The sequence below is a fragment of the Notamacropus eugenii genome, chromosome 1 (genome assembly GCF_028372415.1).
Source record: "Notamacropus eugenii isolate mMacEug1 chromosome 1, mMacEug1.pri_v2, whole genome shotgun sequence".
Taxonomy (NCBI): domain Eukaryota; kingdom Metazoa; phylum Chordata; class Mammalia; order Diprotodontia; family Macropodidae; genus Notamacropus; species Notamacropus eugenii.
The window spans coordinates 310,363,231-310,378,869 of NC_092872.1; the positions used below are offsets into that span (position 1 = coordinate 310,363,231).

The following is a 15,639-nucleotide window of genomic DNA, read 5'->3' on the forward strand; positions in this document are numbered from 1 at the left end:
AAGTTTTTCCATTATGACTTTACTGTTGAGAATGAAATTAATTCCTAAAACATGACATACTTATATAGGATGCTTCAAAAATCCTACAACAGCTATTAAAGCTTAAAATTGTACTTAGGACTTTTAGGTAACCCTGTATTCCACATTCTAAAATCAAAGTTACTTTTTTAAAATTATGAATCATTTTGGATTACTCTAACTTCCTCCCATTAGTGATGACTACTGAGAAATATATACAATAGTAACTTTAGTGTATTATTTTAAAATTAACCATTCCTCACAATTTTTGCCTCATTTACCCTTAGGGAAGACATTCTTCCCAAGATGATTTTTCCAATACCCCTTGAAGCACCAATTTTTTGTAATTTGCTCATTTTATGAGAATCTTTCTGAAATAGGTTACATAATCCAGACTCTAAAATAGATTACATTTAACAGAATGTACCTTGTAGAACACTAATATGACAGTCAGCTGCTGTTATTTTCTGGATTACTCAGGGTTATCACCCATTCTTGTCCTGTGTTGCCCTCAACAGTTACTGAAATAGAAGGCTGTCTACTCCTGTAACAAACTCTTCTAGATTGCCATGCTATTTGAGTTGTTGCCTTGGCTTTTTGTAGGGTTTTTTTTCTTGTCTTCTTCATTGTCAGACTGTCAAGCTGTCAACTGTTTAGTGCTTCTAACGCAATTTCCCCTCCCTGCCCTTTCTATTTGCTATTTCTAATGTGATATGGGCTGGGCAAACCCTGAGCCAAAACCAGCCCAGACCCACAGGGGCTAATTCCCAGACAATAGGGCTGTGCAGTCAATACCAGCTAGCAGCAGGTCTCTCCCTAAGCTGCTACACCTTCAGAGTTCTGTGATATGGTAGGGGAAATGTTAGTCACATGAGCTAAGCTAATTTCTTTCCTTAGAAGCTACAGCAACAGTCCTAAAGATTTCAGTGGCACTACAGACTCAAGCATTTGACATAGCTTCCCGGTGCCCCGGTTTAAAAGCCCCCCAACCTTGCTTCCGAACCACACTGTGCCCAGTTCAATCAAATGCCATATTCTTTCCTTGCTCTGAATGGCCTTCCCTTGCCTAGTAAGAAGACTTCCCTTTGTTAGCTATTGGGTAGAGTAGGAATATATACCCCATTTCATCCCAATTTTTAACCTGAGTTACCAGCCCATAGCTGGTAAATAGCTATAGGTCCCTCTCCAGTGGTTGCCTTGTTTAGCTCCAGCCCCATCTATCATCCGCTGCCTGGGGGCTTGTGTCACTGCTAGGAGCTGTGCTGGAGAGGCAAAGAGGGCAGCTTGCTTCTAGCTCCGAGGTCATTCCCCACCACCATGCTCAAACAGCAAACTGAGTCCTAACTCTGTCCAGTGCCCATTCTCCTCTGAGAACCCTCCTCTGTTACACTGCAGTGCATCTAGAGTCAAAGGGCCTGAATTTGAATCCTGGTTCTGCCAAGTGACCTATGTGACCTCAGATAAGTCATTTAATCTCACTCTAAAATGAGGGGAGTGGATTAGATGACTTTCCAAATCTATGATCCTAGAGTTCTCCTTTTCATATTCCTCCCATTTTCTCAGGACCTAGGAAACCTACCATTTTTCTGAAGATACTACATCCCTTGGCACCCTCCCCATGCTCCCTGACACACCCACTTGTGCTTCCCTGTCATTTCTTCTGCCACCATCATTAGCAACCACCTCACTTCCTTGAAGTCCATTCCATCCTATCAAGATCCCTGCTGTTGCCATCTACAGATCTCCAGGTAGCTCTCTCTCTTCCCCAGTAAGTTTGGTGTTGTTATTCAGTCATTTCGGTCATGTCCAACTCTTCATGATCCCATCTGAGTTTTTCTTGGCAAAGAAAATGGAGAAGTGTGCCATTTCCTTCTCCAGCTCACTTTACAGATGAGGAAACTGAGGCAAACAGGATCAAGTGGCTTATCCAGGGTCACACCGCTAGTAAATCTCTTGAGGTTAGATCTGACTAGTCTTTCTGGTTCCAGGCTCAGCATTATATCCACCGTACGACCTAGTTGTCCTAGTTTAGTACTCAGCTAATAGTTTTTTTCTCCATCCCAAATTCTGCCCCCTCAAACAGTCAGTGCTCCTAGTTCTTCAACTTTCTCAATTCTTATTACCTCTTTCTCTAGTATACCCTAATCATATAAGGGTGGAAACAATTGAACCACCTCTTCTCTGCACACCACTAGCAGATGAATTGAATTTACTTCAGATGCCAAAATTTTTACTCATGGTTCTATGAAAACAAATAAATGTTTGTTAGGGTTTTAAATAAAGCAACAGTAAATCATCTTCGAATACATCCAAATGGCTCATCAAGAAATAGAGTACCTCCCACATAGTAGGCACACAAATATTTACTGAATTAAACCTATTTTGGTTTCATTTAGAGGCTTTCTGCTTACTTCCCAGGCTTGGTCACATTCTGAAAGGCTTTGATGTCTTACTATATTAACTACAATACCTACGCAGATACTAGGTAAATGACTAGTAGCTAACCACTCTGCTAAAAAACCATTTTGGTCTAAGTCCAATCTTAGCTTCTCTCTAATCTTATTCATTTACTCTCAGAAAGGGTTTGGGGTACGTTTTGTTTGCTTTGTTTTTGCTTTATCACTTACCCACTCACAGTCAATTCCAAGGACTGGACATTGTTCCAACTCCTTCCTGAGTAATGATTCAACTCCTTCCCATTCTTCTCTCTCAGACACAGTCACCACCTTCTCTCCAAGGATCCTTTCCACTTGCGAGACATTAGGAACAACCAAGGGTGACAACAGTGGGTCTGTTTTCACTGGGCCCAGTTCTTGGCCCTCAGCTACTTCCTGCTGCTCTCTGGTACAGCTGGTTTTGCCCCTCCAGCGTTGGAAAACTTTCCATAGGATCAGGCCTCCCAATGCTGTGCCCAGAAGGGTGGCCACCGTTGTAGCAACTATACTGTGTTTGGGCATCTTCTTGTCTCCTGCCACTCAAGAGAATATTTGGTTACCACCCCAAACTGCAAAACAAATGGAAAAATCAGAACAAAAATGACAGCCTACTCTAAGCTGGGTCTGAAAACCTACAATAAAAACATTTCCTTCTCTGACCACACAAAGTTGATGGTAACCAGGGTCACTACTAGACATTATTGACAAGTAGTTAAAATTGGTATTCTTCTTTATTACCATTGGTGCCCCTACCCACCATTCACTCACTTTAATTACCCAGTGCCTTTAAAACAGGAAAAGTTATTATATCATAAATCAAAGAATTCAGAGCTACAAAATGCTTTGGAGATCACATTGTTCAATCTCTTTATTTTGTAGAAGAAAAACCTTAGTCTCAGTGAGATTGACTTGCCCCAATTCATACAACAGTAAGTAAAAGAGCAAAGATTTGAATGCATCACCCGACTCCAAAACCAGTGTTGCTGCTATATATCTGTACAAATTAAATGAGATGATGTACATGAAAGTACTTATAAAGTTCCACATAAATTTAAACTAACCACAACAATAATATTGATTGGTGGATGAACTGCAGTCAATGGGACCATTGCTAGACATTTACATTTTAAACCTTGATATAATTACAGTCAGAACTGTATTTTTGTCATCTATGGCAGATTTCACAACCGTAACCCAGGCATACCACTAGCATGAAACGCAACGTCAAATCAACTATAGATGAATTCAGTTAAAGGACAAAGAAGAGACCTCAGACTTTGTGATATGAAGCCTCACTGGGGCAGGGCATGGGAGGAAGAGCCACCTTGTGGCAAAAGGAAAGAGAGCCCTTTTACACAATGAAGCAGCTGGAAAGAATGCCCACAGGGGCAAGCTGAACAAAGAAGCCTTCATCCTATTTTACCTAATTATTCTTGCTAACTGGGTGCTAAGCTTAGCTGTTTCTACCTAGTGAAACTATTTAGGTGCTTCTAGCCCTCTGGTTAGGATCTTATCCCCCACTCTAGTTCTATCAGACTCTGTGCTAAGCAGAGGAGATAAAGAAAAAAGTGAAAATCTCTCCTGCTCTCAAAGGAGATCAGTGGCATAAAAGTTTGCATTCCTAATTAAAAGGGATCAAAAGCATTTGGGGTCAGGTGGGAAGATATAATGGGTTAGAGCAAAGGGGGAAGCATAGGAGGGGACCTACTTGTCTTTAAAATCACATTAATCCACCTATACAGTGCATGAAAGTAAACTTGAATATGACTACTTTAATGTGAGGTGACAGAGGATCAGAAAGGGAAATCTGGGGAATCCTTCATAGAAAGAAAACTCAAAAATGATTAGTTTGGCATCACAAAAGTAATACTAAGGTCCCATAATCTCTAGCATAGATATACTCAAGAGAATAAAGAAAGGTTCAGAAGGTACTGTCAAGAACACAGTTGTCAATGACTAACCCTGTGGCATCATGCATATTCACTCCCACCCACAGAAAAGGTGGGAAAGTAACCCACGTTACAACAATCATTATAGTATAATGCTATAATCCTCACTGCACTTTATTTCTACTGAATAAATATGATGATGATTATTGTTTAGCAAATGTTTTGTCTTAATGGCATTATGGTGCTTTGTTTTTGTTTTTTTTTTTAATAAATAGTAAGCACACTTGTTGGGGCTCAAGGGCTATAGTAGCAAGGCAGTGGCAGCGGAGGCTTCCCTTCCTCCGGAGCTCTCAACAGTTAACCCTAGCATAGCACGTTATAGTGGCCCCACTCTAAGAACTTCAGATCTTTCAGTATGAAAGCAGGTGAACAAGCCAGACTAGAGATCAAGAATAAGGGTGCACACCACACCTGGGATACGCTTTCAGGTAGCTAAGAGCCACGAGTAATGGAAAACTCTTGAGAACAAAATTCTTATACCATAAAACAAATGATTACATTGAAAAAAAGGAGATGTCTTTCAACTAGGATATAGTTGAACAAAGTATAATATAATATATGAATAAATATGCTGAACCGTAAGAGAAAAAACTATGAGGAATTCATAGAAACATGGAAAGACTTGTACAAACTAATGAAAAGTAAAATGAGCAAAGCTGGAAGAACAGCATATTAACTATAATAATGTAAATGAAAACAATGACGAAAAGCAACCGATCTCTGACAAACTATAGAGACCAAACCAAATATCTAGGAGAGAACGTGATGAAACACACTTCCCCTCTTTCTGTAGATACGGGAGTGACTACAGATACAGAGATGTTGCACACTCTTAGCAGTTATGGTTGCTGAAGCAATTGGTTTTGTTTAACAATTCTTTGTTATGAGGAAAGGTTCAATGGACAAAGTATAATGGTAAATGATGATTGTGTAAAACCTAAGGAGCAAGGGCACTCATTAATCCACTTAAATTTTAAAAACCCATACAGAAGATGGAAATGTAGGTCGGTAATGGAGGAAGAATACCAAAAAAAAAAAAGTGGCTCAGATTTATTAGAAAAATGTCAGGAGGGCTGAAATTTGGGAAAAATTGGGACTGATGAATGCCACATATGATTAAGAGACTTTTTAATTATGTGGGGGGAAAAAAGGAAGATCAAAAAAAAGACAAGAGTTCAGATGATAGTGGTTGACAAAAAGAAGGTACAAACTACTCAATTCTTATTTAACAGCAGTTTTCCCTGCCAAGAGTGATCTTTGATTTGGTAAGGTTAAATAAAAAGTGATTAAGATCAGGCTGAAACCCCAAATAAGGGAGAGCTTACGAATTAATCAACCAACATTTATTAAGCACCTACTCTGTGTCAGGCGCTGTACTAAATGCTAGAAAGAAAACCTAGATCTGATTTCAATGAGATCAAATTACCAGATTCACATGCCAAAACACCAAAAAGCCCCAAACGTTCCAAAACACTAAAAGAACTGGAGAACGTGATTGCTAAGTCAAAGTTAGAAGGAAAATAGTGCCTCAGGCCTGGAAAGTACAATTGTTGTCCTAATTATATTAAAAAAAAAAAAAAGTAGAGTGGGGAGGGTGGTATCTTCAAACTTCAGGCCTCTGAACTTGACTTTTGACTCCCTTTTTGAGCATTTTCAAAGGAATGCGGTTATCACTAAGAGTCAGCACGACTTCATTAATAATAAATAATGTAAATGGGCCAAGAATATGAAGGAGCAGTTCTTAAGGGAAGAAATTCAAGTGAGCAATAACTACATATGTTTTAAAAAATGCTCCAGGTCACTAACAATTAGAGAACTACAAGTTAAAACAATTTTGAGGTTCTACCTCTCACCCCCTAAGATTGGCAAAGGATATTAAAAGGGAAAATGACAGATACAGAAAACAGATATACTAATGCAACTGTCAATGGATACTTGAATTAGTATGGCCACTCTGAAAAGTAATTTAATTTGGAACTATCTCTAAAAAGTCACTGAATTATATGTACTCTTTGATCTGGTGAGACCACTCTTAAGCCTAAAAACAAATCAAAGAAAGAAAGCCCCTAGATGTTAAAAATTATTGCAGATCTTTTTGTCATGACAAAGACCTGAAAACTGAGGAATGGCTGAACAAGTTGTGGAATATCAATGTGATGGAATCCTACTGTGCTCTAAGAAAAGATGAATGGGATGATTTCAAAGAAATCCAGAAAGACTGGTATGAACTGATGCAAAATGAAAAGAGCAGAATAATTGATTCAATGAATAATATAGCAAAGAGAAATAATTTAGAAAGACAAAAACTCTGATCAGTGTAATAACCAAGCACAAATCCAGAAGTATTATGAAGAAAGATGCTTCCTATTTTCTGAAAGAAAAGTTAAAAGGACTCAAGAGTACAGGATAAGATTTTTATTTATTTATTTTTTGGACATTGCAAATGTAGAGATCTGTTTTGCCTATTTTTTTTAAAACTGGGATTTTTTTCTTTCTCAATTAGGGAGTTAGGGATGGGATTTTTTTTGCTGACCGAAAATATTTTAAATATTTTAATATTATTTTATATTACATATTACTATATTACTATATTAGATATTCTATACATATTATAAAATATATAATTATAAAAAATAATAAAATATTTAATATTTTAATGTTAATTCAATATTTTAGAAAAAAGAAAATAAGATGCTCAATTTACTACATACTTGAAAAGCAAACTATACTTAATAAAGACTCAGATTCTAGTATAATTTTTTGTTCTATTTTGAATATATATATAAAATCATCTTATTTGGTTTTTAAATTCAGAATTTTTAAAAAGAATAAGTAATAATGGACTAATTTCATTTCCTTTTCTGACAGGATTACTAGAATGGAAGATAAGGGAAGTGACATAAACATAGCATACCTAGATTTCAGCAAGGCATTTCACAAAGTATTTCAAACTATACTTGAGGTCTACCCTGAGTCTAGCTCCTCATCTACCACCTCTTACTGGGAAGCAACAGGCCCTCAATTGGGGGCAACTAGGTGGTGCAGTGGATAGAGCACCAGTGCAGGAGTCAGGAGGACCTGAGTTCAAATCTCAACTCAGACACTTGACACTCACTAGCTGTGTGACCTTGGGCAAGTCACTTAACCCCAAATGCCTCATCCTGGGTCATCTCCAGTCATCCTGATGAATGTCTGGTCACTGGATTCAGATGGCTCTGGAAGAGAAGTGAGGCTGGTGACCTGTACAGCCCTCCCTCACTCAAAACAAAGTCAAGTGCAAGTGATGTCATTATTTCTCTGATGGCATGGTTTTCTTCAGCAATGAAGGACGAACACACACAAGACCCTCAGCTGACTTCCCTACCTTAAGTCTTTCCTCTTATCCTTCATAATTTGCTATTCTGATTTTCCTAAAACACAGTTCTAACCATGAAACTTCCCAATTCAACAAACTCATGTGGTTCCCTATTACCTTCAAGAGCTAGTATAAACTCCACTATTTACTGTTTAAATCCCTTCATGATCTGGCCCAAAACTACCCTCATAGCCTAATTACTCTCTCATGCATCCTACAACCCAAACTAGCTTTCTTAATAATATTCTTCACACAGGACTTTTCACCTTCCATCTCTGTGCCTTTGCACAGGTTGTCCCCCTGGACATAGTTGGAATACATTCCCTCCTCACTACTACCTCTCAGAATGCCCTATTTCCTTAGAGTTCAAATAGAACAATACCTACAATAGACCCTTCCTGATCTCCCAGCTTCTAGTACCTTCTCTTCCAATTACCTTGTATCTATTTGCATAGATCTTTTTCCGTACATGCTTCCCTGTCTAAATTGTAAACTCTTTGAGGGAAAGGGTTATTTCATTTTTGTCTTTTTATCTCTAGGACAGTGCCTGTTAACATAGAAGGTGCTCAATACTTAACAACTGACACTATTCCCCTCTTGCTTATTTGGAGTAGGGGGTGTTTCATTCTTTGTTTTTACTCCAGAGCTTATAGCACAATGCCTGGCACATTGTTGGTGCTTAATAAATACTTGTTGATTGATTAAGTTCACTAACACCTTTTCCTCCCACATTAACTCTTTCTGTAGCGGAGTCACAGTAGACTCATTAAGTCCACTGAATCCCCCAGATTTTGTTCACATAAATTATTTTCTAGCTATGCTTCCAGTAGCCAATTTTTTGTACAAGTGACTCTCTGAAGTACAGGACTTTAGTTTTATCCTTATTGAATTTCAATTTATTACATTCAGCTCAGAGTGGTATTCCTTACATCTAACAAATTAGCAAAGCTTGTTAAAAAAAGGGGGGGAGGGTAACCCATTGTAAGTATCCACTGCTGCTGTGAGTATAGCCAAAAAATAATTAGGAATTTTCCAAAAAAAATATTACTAAACTTTATAAGCTTTGACTCAAAGATCCCACTACTGAAGATATACCACAATGAGGTTACTGACAGTAAGAAAAAATACTTATTAACAAAAATATTCATAGTAGGATTATTTGCAATAATAAAAAAATAGGGAAAATGTGCTTTAAATTGAAACGTTACCTTGTTTTAAGGAAAAGGAAGAATGTAGAGAACCTTGGGAAGACTAGTATGAACTAGTATGATCTAGATGAAAGTAGGTTTGCCCAGAAAAAAACTTTGCATGAAAGACACAAAGAAAACAACTCAGACTTCAAAACTTGGATCCATCCAGTGACAAATTAAGGCTTTAGAACTGTAAAGGTAAAGATAGTCTCACTCACAACAGAAGTGATGGAATACTACAGCTTTGGAATGAGGCTTATATTGTCAAGCAGACCAGTATGTAGATTTGTTTGGCTTTACTGTATTTCTTTGTTCCAAAGGAGCTTTCAGTTGGGGGTGGGGGAGGGAAGAAAGGCAGTCTCTGGGAAAGAGCAATCATGAGAAAAAAGAGCATCAACAAAATGTTTTTTCAAAGAATTTATAGAAACATGAGAACACCTGTATGCAGTGATGCAGAATGAGGAAAGCTGAGCCAAGAGAATACTGATGAAAAATCATAGGATAAATAGCCACCTCCTAACAAAGGTTATGTTCTCAAGCTTCAGAAGGAAACATATGTGTGAATAAGGACAATGTAGGAATTTGTTTTGCTCGACTCTGAATATTTGTTAAAAAGGGTTTTTTTTCTTTTCAATGAAGTTGGATGGAAGAGGAAATAAATGCTTGTTAATTGAAAAAAAGAAAAAAAAATTAATCATAGGACCATAAATTTAGGACTGGAAGGGATCTAAATATCATGTTTCAACACCTTCATTTTGCAGTTGAGGAAAGTGAGGCCCAAAGAGTGACAAGCCCAAAATCACACAGTGGAGTGGCAGAGCCAGGATTTGAACCTTTTGACCCTAAATCTATCTGTCTTTTCACTGGGGTGTGAGAGAAAGTTATGTCTGTTACGTATCCCATATTAAACCAAAGTGACTTGCATGCCTTGTTAAACTATACTTAAATTACAGTTACTGTTTTCCCTTTTGAGAAGTTTCAAATCTTTTCACCAAAACTGACAAAAACACCGATGACACAAAAATTCCAATTACTTGCTTAGTAATTAGAATTATTATTTAGTTTTACAACTAAAGGAGGTCTTGGAACTTCATACATGAGAAAACTGACTCTCAGAGAAGTGAGAGCCCAATGAGTGCTCAAATCAAAAGAAATATCAAAATGGCAGAGCCAGCAATATGAACCTGGACCCTCTGGCTCTAAATTCGATGCCTTTTTCAAATGTACTTATGATCATTACACAGCAGTCAATCCACAAACATTAAACAATGACAAAGTCCCGCTCCACAAAGGGGCTTGCAAACTATTGGAATTTTCTGTCATTTTCCAAGCTGGGTGGAAAACAGACATAAATCACGTATTATGTGCCCACTTTTCCATCCCATGAAAATAAAGCATAAGGATGTATGGGATGCCAGCATGTGGAATGGGTACACAGAAGGTCCTCCTCCTCGGGGATAATGGAGCGAGGGACATTTAGAACAACAACGTGGAATCTGGGCTAGTAGGGCATATTGCAACGCTGCCAAGACACAGCTATTGAAGCAGGTCAGGAACTGGAGGAAGTCATTAAGACTAGGGCATGGGAAAAGATCCAGGAGATCCAGGAAAAATAGATGAAACGCGGCGTGAATGGGGGCACAGGGGCATGGAAAGGGAACCCCTCCGGAGCATGGTTTCCCGAGCTCACCCCGAGTGTAGATGACCCCATCCCGGGCAGACAGAAGTGTCTGGGGTTCGAGACCCCGGCTTCCCTGCCCGGACTTGGGGGGAGAAAAGACCCACATTTGGGAGACCTAGGTGGTGAGAGTGAGCACGGGGCCGCAGGGGAACGAAGAAGGCGCGCCTCTGGAGCTGGACTCCCCATCTCCCAGGTACCGATGACCCACTACAGGTGTTCGAGCACCCCGCGTTCCTCCCCAAGCCAGGGGGGAAATCCAGGAGATCCAGAAGACGCGGGCGGCTAACGTGTGAGTGAGGGATGCAGAGGAAGAGGGGGCACGCATCTGGAACGGAACCCCGAGCCCCAGACGGCTAAGGAGGACTCCAGGTGTTCGAGGAGCCCGCCTCCCTCGGGGCGCGGGCGGGATGAGGGCTCAGGGCGCAGAGGTTCCGGTAGTACCGCGAGGTACTGCGGTACAGCTTGGGGGGGGGGGCCCAGAAACGGATTTAGGGCGCCGCCGAAGGAGTTGGGGGTGGGGCAGGGTCCCGCCCCTAGCGCAGCGCTGCCCTCGCAGAGGCCGGGCCGGGTCCCCTCCCAGGCAGGCGGCCCGCGGCCCTCCCATCCCCGGTCTCCTCCCACACAGAGGGCTCCCGAAGGCGCGGGCTCCAGAACTGTCACTTACCGGGAGGCAGCCGGCAGAGACGTCAGGCAGACCAGCGGCGGGCCAGCTGGAACCTCTGCCTCCGCGTGCCTCCCCCGGCATCCGCTCCGGCTGGAACCACTTCCGCTGGCCGGCTCCAGAGGAGAAGGAGGGCTCGGAAGGCGGGACTTACGGCGCATCTTCCGTACAAGTGGGCGGCGCCATGCTGTACGGCAACACGCGCTCCTGCCCTGCCGTCCTGTCTGGTCGCCCAGAGTACGGAAAGAGCTGCAATTGGGGCTTGAAAGTGTAGATGCAAAGACTTCCCTGATATGGGCTTTCATTTCAGAGAGAAGACACTTGAAAAGGTTGCCAGTAAGTTTTAGGAGCTGATTTATGATCTTGTCTTTATTCTATAAATAATAAAGATAATACTACTAATAAACAGATGATAGTAATTAAATATAAAAATATATACTAAATATATAAAAATAATAAAACATAAACGTAGAGGTAGAAATAGAGACAAGCAGAGGTAGAGACAGAGACGTAAATATGGATATAAACAAATGATATAGATACAGATACATAGACATAGATATATAGATAGGAATATGAATATAGATACATATGCATCTGTGCATGTAGGTACACATTGTTAAAGCCCCCCAAAAATATCACCAGTCCATGAGGCATGCGTTGCAACTGGATTTATTGCAAGAGAAATGAACGTGCATGTGGAACTCCAGGTGCAAGGCGTTCACAATCCAAACAGAAGTTTGCAGATTTATGAAAATGCAGCAAAGGAAAGAGAGGAAACAACAATTTCCACCTAAAGGGGAGTGACATGGGAGGAAGAAAAAATGTATTTATACAGCATATAGTATATGTGTATATACCCACATATATATATACATATATATATTTAAAATGGGAAAATAAGTACATAAGAACATTTGGATATAATAGAGGCAAGGCATATTTGATAGGGAGTCACTGGAGTTTATTGAATGGGAGGCAGGGTAGAAAGGGGTTGACATGGTCTGACATACACTTTCAGAAGACCACTTAACAGCTGAGAGAAGCAAGGATTGGAGTAGAGAGACATGAAGCAGGCAGACCTACTAGCAGGCTAATGCAGTAATCTAAGCATGAGGGGATGAGGGTCTGCACCAGAGTAGTTGCAATATCCAAGGAGAGGAGACCTATGAAAGAGATGTTACTGCAAGGTATAATCAACAGGCCATGGTGACAGATTTGAGGGTGGGGCAACAGAATGGGGAGGAGACTGGCAGAGAAATAAGAAGACTTGAGGATGATACCTAGGTTGCCAGCTTGGGAGATTAAGAGGATGGGGGTACCCTCAACAGAATAAGAAAGTTTGAAAGAGGGAGAGGTTTGGGGAAAAAGATTATGAGTTCAGCATTGGATGTATTGAGTTTAAGATGTCCTTGGACATCCAGTTTAAGGTGTCTAATAGGCAGTTGGAAATGGGAGAATGTAGTTCAGCAGAGAGGTTAGAACCAATTAAGTAGATTTGAGAATCATCAACATAGATATGACCATTGAGTCTATGGGAGTTGATGAGATCATCAAGTAAAATAGTATTTAGAGAAGATAGCCTATGACAGAACCCCATGGGACATCCATAGGGTGTGATGTAGAAGATGTAGATGTAGAAAAGGAAACTAGGAAGGAAGTGTTGGAAGAGAATCAACAGAGAGTTGTGTCATGAAAATTTTGAAGAGAGGATCAAAGAGAAGAGGGTTAGTGTCAAAGGTTGCAGTGAGGTCAAGAGGGATGGACGACTGAGAAATGAAAAAATCATTAATAAATATGAAGAGAGGCATTTCAGTTGAATGTTAATGTCGTAAATCAGATAATGGAGAATTAATAAGGGAGTGAGAGACAAGGAAATACAGGCATTTATCATAAATGGCCTTCTCAAGTTGATCCCCAAAGTCAATAGTGAGCCTGGATGGATCAAGTGAGGGGTTTTTGAGGGTGGGGAAGATATAGGTATATTTGTAGAAAGCAGGGAAGCAGTTAGAAGACAGGGAGAGATTGAAGATAAATGTGTTTGGGGGAGGTGGTGATAGAAGGAGCAATCTGCTAGAGAAGGTGAAATGGAATGATATCACCTATGCATGTAGAGGGGTTAACTTTGGCAAGCAAAAGGGCTACATTTTCATGTGAGATGGAATTGAATAAGGAGATAGTGACAGAAGGCATCTGGGTTATGTGAGAGGAGGACAAGGGGGAAAGAAATTTTTTCAGTAAAATATAAGGCAAACAAGGTTCTCAACTGAGAGGGTGGGAGGAAGGGAGCCATAGGAAGCTTGAAGAAGAATGAAAAGTTTTGGAAGAGCCTCTGTGGTGAGAGAGATAGTGAATTAATTAGGGAAATGTAAAAGGATCGCCTTGTCACAGTGAGGGACCAGTTGAGATTATGTAACATGAATTTGTAGTGGACTCAATCATCAGCTTCTTGATTTTTTTCTCCCTCTACATTCAGCAGTATGTTTATAGGAGTAGCAGTAGGTGTTGGAAGTGATCCAAGGCTGAGGCTTGGCAGGACACGATTGGTAATATAATGAGGAAAGAAAGGACTCAAAAGAAGAGGAAAGTGTAGAATTAAACTTGTCCACCAAAGAATCAAGATAAGGAAAGAAGGATAGTGTAGCTAAGGCAGGAATAATGGCCTGGGAAATAACAGGGAATGAGGATTAGAGGTGCTAGTATAGACTAAGAACAGGGTTTGGTTTTGGAATGCAGAAGGAGAAGTAGAATAACAATAGACTGTGAGGGGCAAAACCAAGCAGGTGGAATAAAGGCAGGAACTCATCTGAGCTTTCCAAAATTCCCTCCAAACAACTTTAAAATAATGCTTCAAAATGAATTCTGGAGCAGCACAACCAACAAAAGGATGGGATGAAAAAATTTTCCAGCCCAGGACAACTTAGGAGATCAGCAGCAAAGGTCAGTGTCATCACAGTGGTAGTCAGATATGGAGCCCAACGAAGATCATGAACACAAAGGTGCTAGCAGCAGGCCTTGGAGGCAGTCCATCAATGGCAGTTGCAGCAACTTTAGGCAGTTGCAGCAACTTTAGGCAGTTGCAGTAACTTTAGGAGCTGGCAACCCACAGACAGTAAGGGGGTCAGAAGGAGTTTACAGGGTATCCTTTGCTGGCACTGGTATAAAATTCTGTTACATTCTAAGTTAAGTCAAAATCCCAGCATGAGGAGGAGCACTAGTACATTAGAGTATGCCACTGCAGGGAAGTAAGGTCTCTGGTCACAATTCCAGGGCTGAAAAGAATGCTTGTGGTTGATCACAAATCAGAGCACAGGCCAGGAGACAAGTGGCCACACAATTCCCCTGCACCCCCAACTAACTCTGAAAACAGCAACCTGAAAAACTAGAAGTTTGGAACAGTGGTTCCTCCACCCCAGGAGCAGAGCTTAACTTTAAAATAAATTTAAAAGTCGTAAAATAGGCTGGAAAAATGAGCAAACAACAACAACAACAAAAACCTGATTATGGAAAGTTGCTATGGTGACAGGGAAAATCAAAACACAAATTCAGAAGAAGACAACAAAGTTAAAACAGCTACATCCAAAGACTCAAAAAAAAGTATGAATTGATCTCAAGCCCAAAGAATTCCTGAAAGTACTCAAAAAAGGATTTTAAAAGTCAAATGAGAGAGGCTAAGAAAAAATTAGGAAAAGAAATGAGAGTGATACAAGAAAATTATGGAAAAAAGTGTCAACAGCTTGGTAACGGAGACACAAAAATATACTGAAGAAAATAACACCTTCAAAAAACAGAAAAGGCCAAGTGGTAAAAGAGGCACAAAAATCCACTGAAGAGAGGAACTCATTAAAAATCAGAATTGGCCAAATGGAAAAGAAGGTACAAAAAAGAAAATTATTCCTTAAAAATTAGAATTGGACAAGTTGAAGCTAATGACTCCATAAGACATTGAGAAACAATAAAACAAAGTCATAAGAATGAAAAAAAATAGAAGGAACTGTGAAATACCTCACTGGAAAAAACAACTGGCCTGAAAAAATAGATCAAGGAGAAATAATTTAAGAATTATTGGAATGCCTTAAAGCCATGATCAGAAGAAGAGTTTATATATCATATTTCAAGAAATTATCAAGGAAAACTGCACTGATATTATAGAAACAGAAGAAAATATAGAAATTGAAAGACTCTACCAATCACCTCCTGAAAAAGATCCCAAAATGAAACTCCCAGGGATTTTATAGCCAAATGCCAGAGCTCTCAGGTCAAGGAGAACTTCCAGAAAGAAAGAATTCAAATATTATGAAGCCACAATCAGGATAACACAAGATTTAGCAGTGTCCAAGTTAAAGGAGA

General features: G+C 40.0%; 1 protein-coding gene across 3 annotated transcripts in view; it reads right to left on the reverse strand.

Annotated features, from left to right (window-relative positions):
* The window catches only part of EXD2 (exonuclease 3'-5' domain containing 2), a 50,883-nt gene extending 39,446 nt beyond the window's left edge, over positions 1-11,437 (reverse strand). For 2 of the 3 annotated variants that reach the window (XM_072629503.1, XM_072629502.1), the window contains exons 1-2: positions 11,293-11,437; positions 2,646-3,022 (exon numbers count right to left, since the gene is read on the reverse strand). In XM_072629503.1, coding sequence (XP_072485604.1) covers positions 2,646-2,975 — 330 coding nt within the window. In that variant the 5' untranslated portion in view covers positions 2,976-3,022; positions 11,293-11,437. The remainder of the gene's footprint in view (positions 1-2,645; positions 3,023-11,292) is intronic. The other variant, XM_072629504.1, reaches the window with a different exon arrangement.
* Positions 11,438-15,639: the final 4,202 nt, after the last annotated feature.